This window comes from Apaloderma vittatum, unplaced genomic scaffold, assembly GCF_000703405.1.
Source record: "Apaloderma vittatum isolate BGI_N311 unplaced genomic scaffold, ASM70340v1 scaffold22353, whole genome shotgun sequence".
NCBI lineage: Eukaryota > Metazoa > Chordata > Aves > Trogoniformes > Trogonidae > Apaloderma > Apaloderma vittatum.
In genome coordinates, this window is record NW_009708940.1 from 5,055 (window position 1) to 22,308 (window position 17,254).

General features: G+C 41.8%; 1 protein-coding gene across 1 annotated transcript; it reads right to left on the bottom strand.

Annotated features, from left to right (window-relative positions):
* Positions 1 to 275: 275 nt before the first annotated feature.
* UBE2I (ubiquitin-conjugating enzyme E2I) lies at positions 276 to 13,411 on the bottom strand. Its single transcript, XM_009866749.1, has 6 exons — positions 13,337 to 13,411; positions 13,039 to 13,122; positions 5,785 to 5,857; positions 4,014 to 4,123; positions 3,767 to 3,846; positions 276 to 933 (listed from the first exon to the last, which is right to left on the bottom strand). The coding sequence occupies exons 1-6, from the start codon at positions 13,400 to 13,402 to the stop codon at positions 870 to 872; spliced, it is 477 nt and encodes a 158-aa protein (XP_009865051.1). The 5' UTR covers positions 13,403 to 13,411; the 3' UTR covers positions 276 to 869.
* Positions 13,412 to 17,254: the final 3,843 nt, after the last annotated feature.

The following is a 17,254-nucleotide window of genomic DNA, read 5'->3' on the forward strand; positions in this document are numbered from 1 at the left end:
CAGTATGTTGATCTCATTGTGCCAGTAAGCCACTGGTCTCTAGCTAGTCAGAATTCCATCAGCTGTTTAAGGAACTGATCGGAGTGGCTGCAGGTACCACACAGGGTCCAAAGACAGGCCGCGTTCCTGCTGGGGGCAGGGACAAGAGGGCAATATTTAAACAAAAGCTAAGAGCAGCATCACAGGCCTTAAAAACAGGACTTGCACTGAATGGTGTTCAGAGCCATGTAAATGGCAGTCTTTTAATCACTTTAATGAAGATAAATGAAACAAAGCCCTTTATATAAACAGTTTATTTACTCTAAACAGCAACACAGACAGAACGCCATATAAACACAAAGGAAGTGATGCAGAGTAAGGATGCTGGCTGACTTTGGATCTCAGAGGCTCTTAAGCAGTAACAACCTAGTTTCTGAAAGATAGAAAAACAAATCCAGGGAGGGAAGGGGGTGGAGGGCATGATTTTTTTTCGTACAGCCAGCTAGAGGCTAAATATAGTTCTAACATTTTAAAGCATGCCTGCATCAGATAGCAAAGTAACTAGAGATACTAGTGAATTTATAGAAGTATAAAAGTTTATAATTTTACAGCAGTTGAAATACTGACATCAATATTAAAATAAAAGCAAGTTTTACATAACAATCAAAAATACAAAAGACTGAAGGAAGAGACCCTGTATGAAAAAACTGGGGGCAATTCAGCAAATTTAGAACTGTATACAAGTGGCGAATATGGAAATGGCACACATACAACCCCCTCCCCTAGGTGGATATTAATTGTACATAGCAACATTAGATTTTGCAAAAGTTTTGTAAACAAGTTCTTGCCAAACCAATCCCTTCCTTTTTAAGATGTTGCATGACAGACGCTTATGATGGTGCAAACTTCTTGGCTTGTGCTCGGACTCTCTTTTCATATTCCACTCTGTTTTGGCTGAATAGGAGAGAGAGAGAGAGAGAAAGAGAGAGAGAAAGTACAGCTTGAGAAATCAGAGGCCACCTTATAGAGTTACTGTTCTTCTCCTCAGTATGAAACTAAGTCATTGCTGAAGGCAAGACCATTAGATAGGAATTCACTGAACACTAGAATATATTACAGGTTTTCTGGAACATTACTCTTACTTTGGAGGGAAGTAAGTTACTGTTTTAACTAGTTACTTCCCAAACGTCATTTGTTGTCAAACGATTGTACTATCTGACTTCATCCCATACCAGTCCCTATAATAAACAGGTTTCTGCTGGTCTTGAGAAGGAGCTGACTGAATCTTACATGCAAGCAATTTTAATCCACCTGAACAAAAGTGTTCCACCACCCCCCCTGTTAAGGCCTGAGGTCATTATCAATAAACTCCAGTACCCTAACAGCACAGAGTAGTCAGAGCAGTTAATTAACAGCTGCTGGACTTGATCTTTATTGCTTTGGGTAAAGAGGGGAAGTGCTCTTTAAGAACAACAGCCTTTATCTCTGCAGACCCTGACTCACAACACTGGGTTTATCCTAACCTTCAGTTGAAAAAAAAAGATAGCTCAACATCTTGAAAAAACACTGCAGTTCCCCGAGTCTAGCAGACTTACCACAGATTGATTAAACAAGCAACTACTACTTCAGGGAACTAAGACCAATCGTTAAGCCTCAAACTCAACACATAAAAGGGCAAGTCCTTTGTTTTCTGTTCTTGGGCCAACACGGGATGGTCGTAGCTTAGTAGAAAAACCATTTACATTCAACGGTGTACTTCGTATTGGCTGTCAGATGTGTCAGCCAAAAGCTAAACAGAAATCTGTTACCACTGCTCTTGTGCCAAAGGTAGCTTACAGTGACTAGATTCTGCAGTCAGCTTTCCAGTGAGCTTAACTTACTTTCAGCTATGAAGACTTGCTGCAGTAAAAAAAAAGGCAGCAAATTATAACCTCAGAAGATGACAATTTGGGGCGGGGGGAAGCAAAAACAAAAAGTCAATTTTGGTCACACCCAATGAACAATTACCAAAGAGACCTAAGATCCTCTAGTTTCCTCTCAAATTAGTTTACAAACTTTATTCTAAAATTTTTCTTTTAAGTTATATTGCATTGTCACATAAGAACAGAACCTAGCTCACACCCTCGGACATGACACAGAAGAATGCCTGCCATAGTAGACTCTGCATGCCTACAGCGGAGAGGAGCAAGTAGGTCAGCACCTTAGGACTGACAGAGCAACAGTACCAAAGCAATCCTGAGAATAATATTCTTGTTTTGAATATAAAGTTTATACTTGAAGATTAACACCTTGACTTAGAGGTATCTATTTAAACAACACTATGTCTTTCTGAGTGTTTGTCAACTACACCAAATTATAGATGCATACACAATCCTGTCGAGCTTCTTCCAGTTACTCATTTAGTAAGACACACATTCAGACTGCAGAAATATAGTAACCCACCTGAAATACTAGGCATGGCTGAAAGACACAAAAAGGATAAATGGGAGACTACATATATATATATATATTTATATCTGAATTAACAAAAACCATGTAATAGTTCAATGAGAAAAAGTGTGTGGGAGGCCTGTCTCGTTGTTACTGCCTCCCCGAGGTGCTGGCTGTATCTGCGGCCACCTAACTGCCCCTCCAAATACACTCAGTCCCATCAAGTCTTCAGCAGATCTTAAAATAACAACATTGAGACAAGCCTTCAATTAAATCCAAGACACACTACCCATTCCTATGTTTCCTTTTCGCTAACGGACATTTGGGACATAGCTTGCATGTGAAGACTCATAAAACGCTATTTTCCAAACTTGGCACTCTCCTGGAGACTTGTTCTGTCCAGAATGGTAACTCCACATTTCCATCTTGGTCACTATTTCAGTAGCTGTCAGTGTTAAAAACATTTGTTTAAAGTGCTTTGCTCCCTTAAAGATTATAGATCAGCCACCTATTTTTAATGGTAGGAAAATCTTAAGTCTTAAAAAAAAAAAAGGATCCTTTTTTCTCACAATTTACCACCTTTCCTAACCAATGCAAACTTGATTCTACTAAAGCTACAAGCTTTCTGTACTTTTTAACCTATTCTTTTGGAGGATCTAGTTTTCACTACATGCTGCATATTTCCTACAGCGATTACAGATGCTCTCCTTTATCCTTCAAGCACAAATGCTCATGGGTACCCACTACTGGATAGAAGGATACGATGATCCATTTTGTTTTGAGGAATGGGACTCGTCTCCAAATTCAGGCTTCTCTATTGCTGGTCTCACAAACCATTTTGCTTCGTCAGCACTGCCTGGTTAGCCTTCATGGGAAAGGATTCTACGTTGAGGTGCAATCAGGATGGGAATCGTGGTCTAACTGAAGGAGTCTTCACACTTTATTGCTGTTGTGATGCTATCAAAAGCTCCACTAGCCTGTTAACTGTGAAATCACTATTTTGTTAAAGTTCAGCACAAGCTAGGCATCTCCACAGAATACTCTCATCAAGGGAAAAAAATTCTCATCATTCCTAAGAACATTACTTGTTATACTTCAGGTTATCACAGAATGGCCTAGGCTGGAAGGGACCTTAGAGATCATCTAGTCCAACCTCCCCGTCATGGGCAGGGACACCACCTCTCGACTAGACCAGGCAACACATGGGGACCGAGCCGGAATCGAACCCGTGACCTCGGTGCTGTCATTGTTGTCAGCACCGCGCTCAAACCGCTGAGCTAACCGGCCCCCTTACTTGAAGTAACAAACAGCTGTAGGCAGCACAACAGCTTTCGAGCTGATACGCAAAGATACGTACCAGTAAATTGTGTAAGCCTCTGCTTGAGCTGGGTCTTGAATATTTGGTTCATTTAGAAGTTCTTGTATTCCTAACAAGATCTGTGGGAGAAAGAAGTAAGCAGGCACTGATATTACTAAAAACCAACCAGTTAAACACCCATTAGAAACCAACTGCAGAAACACACAGTGAACATCATCTATTTATACCAGATAAGCAAGCAATGCAAACAGAAGAGCTAAGAATACGTCTAAATACAATTAATGACCTGTTTAATTGTGATTGCTGGCCTCCAGTCCTTATCCTCCTCTAAGATGGAGAGACACACTGTGCCTGAAGGATACACATTTGGGTGGAATAACGGTGGTTCAAATTTACCTGATGGGGAAGAGAGAATTACTTGCATGCAGCATTAAGACTAAGTTCAGAAAGCTGGTTTAGATCAGTGTGAAAAAATAAAAATAATAATTAAAAAAACACCAAAAAACCCACAAACCCCTAAACCACCAAATGACTGGCCAAAGACACACACCCCCCCGGAAAAAAAAAACAAACGAACCCACTACACGTTTCTGGAGCTATTAATACTGGTTTTCTTCTTGGCTCAGCCTTCACCTAAAGAAGGAACTCCATCACATCTGCAGTATCAGTCCAGGAAATGCGACACCATCATTGTGACAAGTAATCTTTTGTATTAGGAATGGAAACTGACAACACAGTTTGTACCCGTACCTGTTCTGTGATGAAGACCTATTTAAACCAATCCTGTCTTTAAAGCCGTACATACTACTATATACAGGAAAGATACTGCCCTTCACTCTTCTATTCTCTCCTCACTTTAAAATACTGAAAGTTTCAGACAAAGATGACTACGTTTCTAGCATTTTTTTCAGTTTCACTTTTCCTTTATGTATAATCACAAGGCACTGAACACAAAGTTTAAGTTGCAAGACTGACCGAAGGGGTAGACACGTGCAGCTCTCCTGCCATTCCATCTATATTCTGGCATTTCTTTAACCCTTACAGGACTCACATGCAACAACCACCATCTTGCATAATACAACGAACACTTGTTTAGCGATATATGAAATATCTATGTGTTAATACAGTTTTCCAATCCATCTGATATCACAGGTGAGGCTTGCTTATGAGCTGCTCAATGGAATTCATTGGTAAGAAGTCTTACCAGTCACAGGTACATCTTATTTTAAGGCATGACAGTTCATTTAACACATGCAAGATGTGCTAGCTGGTATTTCTCAAGATATTAATGTTAAATATTTTCTACTTAAAAAAGACATGTGTCACATGTATTTAGATGGTAACAAACAAAAGGAGTTCCACAACAACCGATACAGCTGAAACATTAAAATGAAAAAATAAACTGCTGTCAAGATAGACATTTGTAATCACAGTGCTTGATTTGTTATGGTAGCCAATTCAAAAACCAAGAAACTAGGCAAGGTAACAAATGCTTTCATATTTCTAAAGCAGGTAAGCTTCAGATCAGATAAGGAAAACTCAAAAAACTTAACAAGGAAACTAAGTATCTGAAGACTGAAGATATCTGTTTGTATATAGCCTCAGAAAAAGAAGAGATCAGTATTTTAGAGCAAGTCGATGAAAAGGTTAAAGTTGATGGAACTTTCTTCCTAAGTTCTTGGCTTCCGAGTTCTTAGCTTAAGAGACCAACTTAACAGTAAGAACACACAAAAGGGGTTTGGTCTAACCACGCCTACCTGTTAGTTTCCAGAGTGCTGATCACGTAGTGAACACTTCAAATGGTGCTTTTGCCAAACTTTGAGAACACCCACACAGCAATCCCCCTCCCCTCCTTATTCTCTTATATTGAGCATTTATTTCATCACAACTTTATAAATGCAAGGTGGTGAGCGGGGAAAAAACTCTACAAACTTTCCTAAAACACCCTCAAAACTGTAAGAAAGTAATAATAACTATTCATAGAACCTCAAGGACTAGTTTAACACTGCTCTAGTAAAACCATTAGTTCCGTTAGTAAAATTTGTCTTTTTACTTACATTTTGGGGGTGAAGAAGGGTAGTCATCCTTGAAAAGCATCCGTAGTTTAAATAAGCCTCCTTCCCATGGTGTCTATACAAAGTTAAGGTAGAGTTTAGATTACAGCAAGGAAAAAGTCAAACTTGTGGAAGGAAGCCCATCGGTAATATGGCTCCTCAGGCAAAGCACAAGACATCCTTCTGCTACACAGTAGAAAACAGCTGTCCTACACCACAGCATGCTGTCTAGGCTAAGACAAGTTATCCTACCTATATACGGAGACAAAGAAAGAAAACCTGGCTTTTCCACTTCATTACAGATAGTAAATGTTGACAAGTCATCAACAGTTGGGATCATCACCAGTAACTCCATATACCAGTAAAATCTTCATAGTACACACAAGAACAAGAACACTTCTGAAGTTTTACATGATACACACACAGTGAGGAAGGGGCTGTTACATCCCCACTTAAAATAAGCCTGAGAAGATAAGATACAGACACACTCCTTAAGCATGTGGATATAAATGGCTTCTATTTTGCATCACAGGAATGTGGCTAAGAAAAACAAAAATGAACCACCAAAAAAAAAAAAAAAAAAAAAAAAAATCGCAAAGCGCTGCAGTATTGCTACAATTAATATGAGGTTCCCTAGACTAAACTAACCCTGTTTGCCTCTGGTAGAAAGTAGTCTCAGATTCCATCTTTCTGTGGAACAGAAATCCTAATAAGCTTCTTACCTCCATCAGAAACTGGGAAGAGCACTGGTAAGAGCAGTTCCCATGCTACAGAGCAAACCAGCATTACTAAAAAGGGTCATATAAACATGGAAAAACATCTAGCAAAAGACAAAAAGCCCATCTTCTGACAAACTGATTTAAAGAATCATAGAACGGTTTGAGTTGGAAGGGACCTTAGAGATCAGCTAGTTCCAACCTCCCAGCCACGGGCAGAGACACCTCCCACCAGCCCAGGTTGCTCAAAGCCCCATCCGACCCGGCCTCAAACACTTCCAGGGAGGAGGCAAACTCATGGTGATCTGCCAACATGTCCCAGTGCCTAACTGTCCTCACAGGAGAGAATTTCTCCCTAATATCTAAGTCTACCCTCTTGCAGTCTGAAACCGTTACTCCCCATCCTACCACTATGCTCCCTGATAAAGAGTCCTTCCCCTTCTCTCCTGTAGCCCCTTCAGGTACTGGAAGGATGCTATAAGGTCTCCCTGGAGCCTTCTCCAGGTTGAACAGCACCAATTCTCTCAGCCCAGCCCCATAGAGGTGCTCCAACCCACCCCAGCCATCTCCACGGCCTGCTCTGGACTCACTCCAACAGGTCCACGTCCTTTTTATGTTGGGGGGCCCAGACCTGAATGCAGAACTGCAGGAAGGGGCTCACCCGAGCAGAGCGGGAGAATCCCCTCCCCTGACATGCTGGCCACACTGCTTTTGATGCAGCCCAGGACAGGACTGGCTTTCTGGGTTGTGAGCACACGTTGCTGGCTCACGTTCAGTTTTCCACCCACCAACACCCCCAAGCCCTCCTCCACAGGGCTGCTGTCAATCCCCCACTCATCACTCAGTCTGTATTTGTGCTTGGGATTGCCCTGACTCAGGCGCAGGATCATCAACTTGGCCTAGCTAAACTTCATGAAGTTTGTACAGGTCCACCTCCCAAGACTGTCAAGGTCCCTCTAGACAGCATCCCTTCCCCTCAGCACGTCAAATGCCCCACACAGCTCGGTGTCATCAGCAAACTTGTCGAGGGTGTACTCGATCCCACTGTCCAGGTCACCAACAAAGGTGGTCCCCGTACCAACTCCTGAAGAACACCACTCATCACTGGTCTCCAAATTGACATCGAACTGTTCACTGCATCTCTCTGAGTGCAACCACTCAGCCAACTCCACAACACTCCAGTTCAGAGACAAAGATGTCACGTGGGACAGCGTCAAGTATCTTGCACAAGTCCAGGTAGGTGCCATCAACTGCTCTTCCCTTATCTACTGATGCTGTAGCGTCATCACAGAAGGCCATGAGATTTGTCAGGCACAACCTGCTCCTAGTGAAGCCGTGTTGGCTTTCACCAATCACCTCCTTATTTTCCACTTGCCCTAGCATAGCTTCCATGAGGATCCACTCCATGATCTTGCTAGGCGTAGAGGTGAGACTGGCCTGTAGTTCCCTGCAGCTTTTTTTTTTCTTTTAGAAAGTGAGGGTTATGTTTCCCCTTTTCCAGTCAGTGGGAACTTCACCAGATTGCCATGACTTCTCAAATACAAGGCACAGTGGCTTAGCAACTTTCATCTGCCAGTTTCCTCAGAACTCTAGGATGCAGCTCAAAAGGTCCCATAGACTTGTGTACCTTTAGGTTCCTTAGATGGTATTCGGCCTGATCTTCTCTTGCAGTGGGTGGTCCTTCGTTCTTCCAGCCCCTGCCTTCACCTTCTGCGACTCAGGTGGCATGGCTGGAGCATTTGCTGGTGAAGACCAAGGCAAGAGTCATCAAGGACCTCAGCTTTCTCCATATCTCAGGTAATCAGGTCTCACATTTCCTTCCAGAGAGGGCTCACATTAGACTTAAGTCTTCCTTTTATCACCAAGCTTTTTGTGTTGCTCTTGACTTCTGTGGCCATATTTGGTTCTATCAGGGCTTTGGCTTTCCCAACTTGATCCCTGGCTGCTCAGACAATTTCTGTGTATTCCTCCCAGGTTACCTGTCTTTCCTTCCACACTCTGTAGGCTTCCTTTTCGTTCCCAAGTTTGTCCAGGAACAATCTGATCATCCATGGAGGCTTCCTGGCACTTATGTCTGACTTCCTCTTTGTTGAGATGCACTGCTCATGAGCTTGGAGGTGGTGATCCTTGGATACTGACCAGCTGTTTTGGACCTCTCTTCCTTCCAGGGCTTTATTCCATGATACCTTGATTAATCAGGTCCTTCGAGAGGCCAAAGCTTACTCTCCTGAAGTCCTGAGTAGCAAATTTGCTGTGCTCCCTCCTCACTGCCCCAAGAATTTGGAACTCCTCCATTTCATGGTCACTGCAGTCAAGGCTGCGCTTGAGCTCCACACTCCCCAACAGCTCCTCCTTATCGGTGAGAACATGGTCCAGCACAGTACATCTCTCTGTTGGCTCCTCTATCAGTTATCATCAACTCATTCCAGGAAACTCCTAGGCTGCTTATGCCCTACTGTGCTGTCCCTCCAGCAGACATCAGGGTGGTTGAAGACCCTCATGAGAACCAGGGCTTGTGAACATGAGGCTGCTCCTGTATCTATAAAGGGCTTTATCCACTCAGTCTTCCTGGTCATTTGGCCTGTAGCAGACCTCCACTCTAACGTTACCTTTCCTCTGCCCTCCCTTTAATCCTGACCCATAAGTTCTCAGTCAGTGCCTCATCCACCCCCAGATGGAGTTTCATGCACTCCTGCTGCTCACTGACATAGAGGGTGACACCTCTGCTCATCTCTCCCAGCTGTACTTCCTAAAAAGCCCGTATCCTGCCATTTCAACACTCCAGCCATAGGGACCATCCCACCATGTCTCTGGGATGCCAGAAAGATCACAGCCCTGCAGGCACGCACATGACTCTGAACTCCTCCTGCTTATTGCCCGTGCCAGGTGCATTTGCACAAAGGCAGTTACGTTGTGCCGCCAAGGAAGCTGACTGACTGACTGCATTTCCTTGGCGCTGCTCTACAGATGCTCTCTTGCTGATCTGTCTCTCCAGGCTCTGGGCACCTACTGCTGGCACTGGCATCAAACTAGTAGAAGTGGCATGGATTGGAGTTCCTCTCCCTCAGCAACTCTTCCCCAGCTTGGCAAGCCTATGGCAAAGATGCTCTTCCCCTTCTCAGACAGACTGACCCTGCCAGTGCCCAGCAGACCAGGTTTCTCAAAGTGAGTTCCATGGTCTAAGTAACCAAAGCCCTGACTGTGGCAGCAATCCCATAACCAATTGTTGACTTGCCAGATATGCCTGGTCCTTTCAAACCCCTTCCCTTTGGCCAGGAGCATTGATGAGAAAACCACCTGTGCTCCAGAGCCCTTTACCACTGCTCCCAGAGCTCTGTAATGCTTCTTGATCATCCCCAAACTGCTCCTGGCTGTATTACTGGTGCCCAAATGAAACAGCAGTAGTGGGTAACAGCCAGCGGTCTGGATGAGGCTTGGTAGTCTCTCAGCGACATCGCTTATACAAACTCCCAGCAGGCAGCGCACCTCTCTGGAGTGCCCAGCAGGTTGGCAGGTGGGCGCCTCCATCCCTCTCAGGAGAGAGTCACCTGCTACTACCATCCATTGCCTTTTCTTAGTTGTGCTCGTTTTTATACAAGGAGCAGACCGGACTGCCTTGCCTGGCTTCAGTGTCTCCCCCGATGTGATGGGTCCCTCCTCGTTGGTCTGCAGAGTGGTGAGGGAGTTCTGCAAGAGCACTTCAGACTTCAGGGTAAGTCTCTTCCTCCTGCAGAACCTTGTTGTTGCAAGCTTCCATTCGCTTGCTTTATTAGTCTCCCTCTCTTCCATGTGTACTGGTGGGGGAGCTTCTAGCTGTCTGTCCACCTCTTTGCCTGTGGGTTCGGGTTCCAGATCCACTGAAGACTGCATGTGGAACAAATGGTCTCTTTCCCAGCCTCCTCGATGCTATGCAGCCTTCTCACCATTTCCTGCAGCTCAGCCACCTGCTGCAGGAGGGCCTCCACCCCTGGGCACACCTTTTGCAGGCAAGTCTCTCTGCCCAGGAGAAAGGTCCAGACGCTACCCGCAGTCTGTGGTCTGCACTGCAGCCTCTCCCTTCAGAAGCTCTGTCTGGGTAGAGGTACTGGCCACTGTTGCAGTAGATGGCAGACCTCCCAGCTTCTTGCAGACCTCCTTACTGCTGGTAAGAAGTGTAGAAATACAGAAAAGTTTATTATATGTGTAAAATTCAGACAACTTCTCTGTAACCTGCCCTTGCTATGGAAACACTGCAATGAAAGTGTTGGGTTCATTCTTTAAAAACAAACTGGAGTAAAGCTAGTCTCACATCTCATCAGCATAAATGATCACATCTTATCAGACAGGTATGTTTAAAGAACACCTTTGGAGGAAATTGCCAATTCTTTCCTACCTGAGTTAGGTGCCTTTTAGCAAAAGCAAAAACACATAGCCCAAAAACTCCACTGTCACTGGTGTTTATAACACAAAGTCTCAAGCTAGAATAGGAGAAAAAAATGCACTACAGAATACTAAGATAATCATGTTTTAAAAAGCAAATGAGCTTGACTCCATTCACTATAGCGTAGTTAAAGAACCTGTTCTGAACAGCTGTGGTCAGTTGTCAACAACTAGAAATGTATGATTCCCACACCTTCTCAGAAGATAGAAACCTGTACTTTTTTAGAAGTGAGGAAACTTTTACTAGAGTAAATGTTTCCTATTTTGTTTCATTTCAGTCATAGGGTAAAGACAAAGATTTTTTTTAAAAATTTCTCCAAGCAGAACACCAGAACGGTAAACAAAAAGTTATCACTGTTCTTCTGGCAGAGCAACATACCTTACAGCAGACACTCAAAGGCCTTACTGAGATAACAGTACGACAGCAGTATCATCAAGGTCATACTGTATTTCTGAACAAGCTGCAGGCATTTGAGTCAAATTCTAGTTATTTAACAAGTGATCTGCGATCTGCTGTCAAAAAAATAGCTACAGATATCTAACCCAGGACTAACACCACTCTACTTCAATTTTTGACCTGGCTGAAAAGAAAGCATTTTGGCAGCTCCAGCCACTCACCTCTCTCTGAGGAGGCAGCTGCAGCACAGCGTGCCTCCAAACACAGCAAGAGAGCAACTGGCTGCTCTGGTATAGATGAGCAAGGCACGCTGCTGCTTGTTAAAGAGACAGTACTTTCACTCAAGTGAAAACCCTGATTTGTTTAAAAAATAAATTTCTGCCAGGAATCACAGGAGCATAACTGTTCTTTTCCTGGTGTAATGCATTTTCCAGAAGGGAAGAAGGTGGATTTAAGGGTCCTGCTCACTCCATTTTGTGGTTTACAAAACTTTTAAACAGTAGCACGAAGATTCATTATGGCATGAAGATTTACATAAGTATTTAAAAGTGACATCACTGGCTATTATGAGGGCTAATCTTGTTTTGGCAAGGATGAGTTTTTCCTTACATTGTTAGATTATTTTTAGGTGCTTCTTTAAGAACTAGCTTTAGCTGTATGAAGTTATAACCATAACAGTCGTGCCACGCTCAGCATTAAACTGAGGCAGTAGTACAGAATCTGCAGGTATTGCCTACACTTTGTCTTCTCCAAACCTAAGAAACAAGGTCTTGAACGGCTTTAAGCAAGATGCAACAGGCAGAACAAGAAAGGAACAAAAGAATGCCCACATCCAATGTAAAACCACCAAGTAATTAGAAGTATTATCTCAAAAGAAACAACTGCATCCGATGAATTCAAGAATAATCTCTACATGCTAAGTAACATCTTGTAAAGTAGAAACAAGATTCTGCTCAGAACAAGACGTTTATAAAGGCAGTGTACAAAAAAAAAAATAAAATCAAAGTTTCATGCATTAATGATTACTTCCACGTGAAAGCTTGCATCTGTCCTATCCACCAGAATCAGATCAAGCTGATAAAAATAAGCAATTCCGGTCTCTATGTGCTTTTTCCTTTCCCTTGCTATTTTAAAGACAGGAACACAGATGCGCAAGTGGAATTAGTTAAAAAGAACCAATGTTAGAAAGTTTTAGTCTTCAAAAAAAAAAAAAGAAAATTCCATAAAATGAAATGCAATGAGATTCCACGTTGATAATACAGAATTACTTCACATGAAATCCAAAAAGCTAAAAACAGTACTAAAGCACATTTGCAGGACTGAAAGGTTTCACTCTTTTGTGAAGGAAAAAAAGGTACTGGCCGTTAACCAGCAGAGACAACACTAATATTCATTTTCAAGTTTTAGGGCTCAAACTAGCATTTAGAAAGAACAGAAGTCACAGTAAACCCTGACATAAAGCAGAAGACAATGTCAAGTCTGCTTAATGCAGGACTCTTGCATGCTCCTATGAAAACTATTACTAAGGTGGTCGGTGCCAACGGCTGAACAGGCTCATGGTATATTTTCTTAGCCCACTCCATGCGGATTCTAGAGCAGCAGCAGGATCCAAGCATTTCTATTAAGCTACAAGGAAGTTATACTCTCAGTCGTTAGTAGAATGCACGAGCAGGTTTATGTTACTTTTCATCATAAGTGAGATGTTAGGACAATTGCAACTCTTACCCCTTTCTTTCCTGGAATAGCACACTCCCAGTTCATTAGATTCATTGTGCCATCTGGATTTTTTGTAGGTACTGCTACAAATCCCTGAATTAAGGCAAAAAAACAAAGAGTGAGAATTTCAGAAGATGTACTTATAATATTTCATTACATACTTCATACAGAGGTATTTCTTTGTGCACGTCATAGTTTTAAGTAGCTTTTTAATTAATTTAAAAAAATTAAGTTAGGGTAAAAAAAAAAGTCATCATCAGAACACCAAAATAACAGCAGTCGGAAATCTGACAGTTCTCATACTTACAAATGGATGATCTTTTCTCCAGGCTTTTCTCTCCTGTGCAAGTCTGCTAAGAGCTATGCCAGACATATTCAGAGTCCCTCTAAAACAAAAATAAATGCTTTTATTATAAACTTCTACTTATAAAGTAAACAACACATTGACATTATCTCTTTATAAGCCCTGCTCACTCGAAATATTTTGGCCTGATTTTCACTACTGTAGCGAAGACACACATTTTTGCACACCCTGCAGAAGTTAACATGAGGAATAACATCAGGTTTCCCCCATCAACAACTTCTTAGTTATGGGTCTTGACCAACAAAACACTATCCCTGCCCTGTGTTTTATATTTGAACCACATCTTAGAAATTACTTTGACTGCAGCCTAACAAAAACAGCACTGGTAACGGGAAAAGCACTTAGACTTCACACTTGTGTAAGTAATAAACACTATCTCTCTCCTTCCTGCACCACAAAAGGTTTGCTTCTGTAGGCAAACACCTGTACTGCTCCTGTTTCTGGCACCCAGGAGAATAAAAAAATGTTATTCTTAAGACTGTAAACTCCCGCTGAAAGCTAGCATGACAAACAAAAACAACATCAGCAGAGAACAAAATCACCTCAGTTTTGCAGTGATGCCACTATACACCTACTAGCCAGCAGCAGCAACAGGCAGCAATAAGAACTGAGATAGGAAGAGCCAGGAGGCAGCTCTTCATTTCTGGTATAAACCACATGATCTCTCTGCACCTTCACTGCCTCAGTAACAGCCATGCACAGTGACTGATACTGCAGAAACAACACACAGAACACGGGTCACTGCTGCATACGAGGCAAGAACAGCTCTAGACACGATGGGTGCAACAGAGAAGTGCTTTCACATTCAGGAGAGGATTCTCCATTCACCTACAACAGAAGCTAAAGCGAGAGTTTATTTTTCATTGTCAAACTGTATCTAAACTCAGGGTTTCAATAACCACATGGTCAAAACGAAGTCCAATGAAGGCTTTTAATCCTTCTCCCTACCACAATTCTACCCATTTTAAATACGAGCTGATACTTGGCAGCTGAAGAAGTCAGTCCAATTTGTTCTCAACACCACACACAGCTAACAAGCCTTTAGGACAGCCAGGGCAGTAGAATTCTTCCATCAAACAAGCTCATAGAATTAATGAGTGTTACCACTCTATTGAAACAAACGTTTCAACACCAGTTCAGAATTACGCAAAATTCAGTTCTATTAATATGTAGAGAAGTTAAGAGTATTGCAGTCTACTACTATAGCCATATGAATTGCAGCTCACAATAATGCTTGTTCTAAAACTCACACACGTTCATGTTACGCCTTTGATGTTCATGCTGGAAAGACTTACCAGGCACTGACCTATTCCATGTAAGATATGTATATATGTTCATCTCATGCTTATCTGCTACACCTTTTAAAGATTAGAAGATAGTACACTTTTTTTTTTTTACACATCATGAAAAGTGGCTTTATACTACAGACACCTTAAGTAAAAGTCTTTAAAAGCACCAGATGAGTTTTATGCAGTTCCTAAGACAGTTGGTATTTCAAACCCCTCCTCCAAGCCTTTTTTTTTTATCAAAGACAGTTTTGCATGCATGGCCATAATCCATAATTTCAACTTCAAATTAGCAATTAAATTCATGTCAGATACAGCTTTTTAAAAGGGATCATTAACACTCAGTAAACTCGCACAGAATTAAATCCCATATTCAGTTTAATATTCCTCTAGAGTTCCCAACACAGGCATCTTACGTCAGAAGATTTGCAGGATTCAGTCAACACAAAGTGTACATATCACTTTAGATTTTAAGATGTTCACACACACGAGATGTGGAGCCACTGGAAAGATACTGTCAGAACAAAAAGACTCTGCCTTAACCAAATTATACAGGGAGTAATTTTATATATTTTGTGAGCCCATCTCCTTGCAACAGACATGGACATAAATGAACTACTGAATATATGGCAGAATTTCAGTCGTGCTGTTAGTAGCTCGTGGTCCACTGTGGTAATACTAATCTTCCCATAATAATCTGAGAAAATTATTTGTGCTTGTCAGCCATTCAAATGTTCTTATAGTTTAGTAACTCAACTACTTTTTCTGCCAAGAAATGTATTACAGGATGCTTTCAAATACATGAATTATATTCCCTGTGGCTAACAGCCAATTAATTACATGCACCTCAAGGCACACCAACTTCTCAGATAGTATATAACCATGTCCTACAGAACATTACCAGTCGAGTAACCTTTTAACAGAGAAAACACAAGTTTTCAGGCTCTGTACCCTGCTCGGTTTTGCAACTTGTTACGCACCATACTGTGCCCTAGCAAATTAAAGATTTTCTTATGTTCTGTAAATAACTTTTCAAATCATTAGGCGTTTGACTTAGTCAAGCACTGACAGAATATATCCAGAATTTCAGTGTACATGAGACCACAGGTTTCATGTATATGGTTCTGCACAGGCTTCAGCTACCGTGACAACGACGGACAAGCACCTAAAAGCTCATCACAAACTACTACCAAGTAGAGATTTGAAACAAAGACCGAAAGCCCACTTCAAAAATTACGAACCTGTTACATAAATATCCTCTCAAAAGCAACCCAATCTATTAACAAATTGCTAATAATACCTCCTCTCTAGCAGCTCTTCATTAAAATAATTTAATTTTACTTCTGCTGGAGGTTAAGATAGGACAAACAGAGATCGGTCATTTCAGTATAAATTTTGAGTTCAGAAATTATGGAGTAGTAGGAAGAAGTGAGATACTAAGTGGGTATTAAACCTGGAGATAAGGTATTCTCACTGCTACCTTCATCTTCGTTAATAATTTATGTGCATGGTTTGTTTGGCTGGGGTTTCTTCTTCTCTCTCCTTCAGAATAGTAGTTTTCCCAAATATCTGTACAGTAAGTTTAGCTTTCATAAGCTTCTGAAATACCTTGCAAATGCAAGATACCTCTATTAATCTGAAAAATTTAAATTAAATTTAAAACAAACAAAAAACTCCAAAACCAAACTACAAACACTATACACACCACCAAAACCAACAACCAAAAATCCCCAAACAGTCCAGGATTAAGATTCTTCATCAGAGAAATTTATTGCTAATGAACAGAACCGAAATCCCAGCATACTAACGTGCTACACCACTGGAAAGAACACAAACTTTGGGACCAGAGGAAGTATATCGACCCTACCTTGCCGAGGCCACACAAGCCTAAGAGATCAATCTTCATGTTTTGTTTGGTTTTAATTTCCCAAATGTACCTCACCACTAAGAGGTGGCAATATCCTTTTTAATACTATCAACTCATTAAAAAATTAACAGAAACTTCCAAGCTTCCTCGGTACCATGCCTCTGTTGCTGTTACTCCTACCTACTTTGGAAAAAAAAAAAAAAAAAAAAAAAAAGAAGAAAACGAACCAAATATACTCATCATAGATGCAAACTTTTGTGTGCCATTAGAGATGATCTTACACATCTATACCCTCTGATGGAGGGAGCAGAGAACCTACTTCCAAACACAAAGAGGGAAGAAGCATTCCCGTGCTCCAGCAGCAGTAATCACACCCACAATTCTGGCCCATGACAGGTCTCTAAATACATCAACAACACGCTCTTCAAGTCTCAAGAACTTTCAACAGCTCTTACTAAATTTCAAACAGAAAAAAAAAAATCGTTAAGATTTCTAGCCTCATGTTTTTACTTTGCAGGTTAAGTACTGACACGGGAAGAAATTATCGGTTGGAGCAGCTCGCCCCAAACCTACACAAACTTCACTTTTCAGAAGGGCAGAGAGCGCCACGGGCTGGGGCTCATCAAAGCACGCGAACTGCCCTGGAACAGAACGCGTCCTCCCGCCCGCGGCATCAAAAACGCACAAGAGGCGGCACCATCCGAACGG

What these genes read in the sequence shown, in the direction of transcription:
- UBE2I (XM_009866749.1), bottom strand. Translation starts at nt 13,402, where the DNA reads ATGTCTGGCATAGCTCTTAGCAGACTTGCACAGGAGAGAAAAGCCTGG. An exon ending in GGAGAAAAGATCATCCATTT is followed by an intron (nt 13,123 to 13,336) that starts GTAAGTATGAGA and finishes GCCTTAATTCAG; the next exon opens with GGATTTGTAGCAGTACCTAC. An exon ending in CTATTCCAGGAAAGAAAGGG is followed by an intron (nt 5,858 to 13,038) that starts GTAAGAGTTGCA and finishes AACTTTGTATAG; the next exon opens with ACACCATGGGAAGGAGGCTT.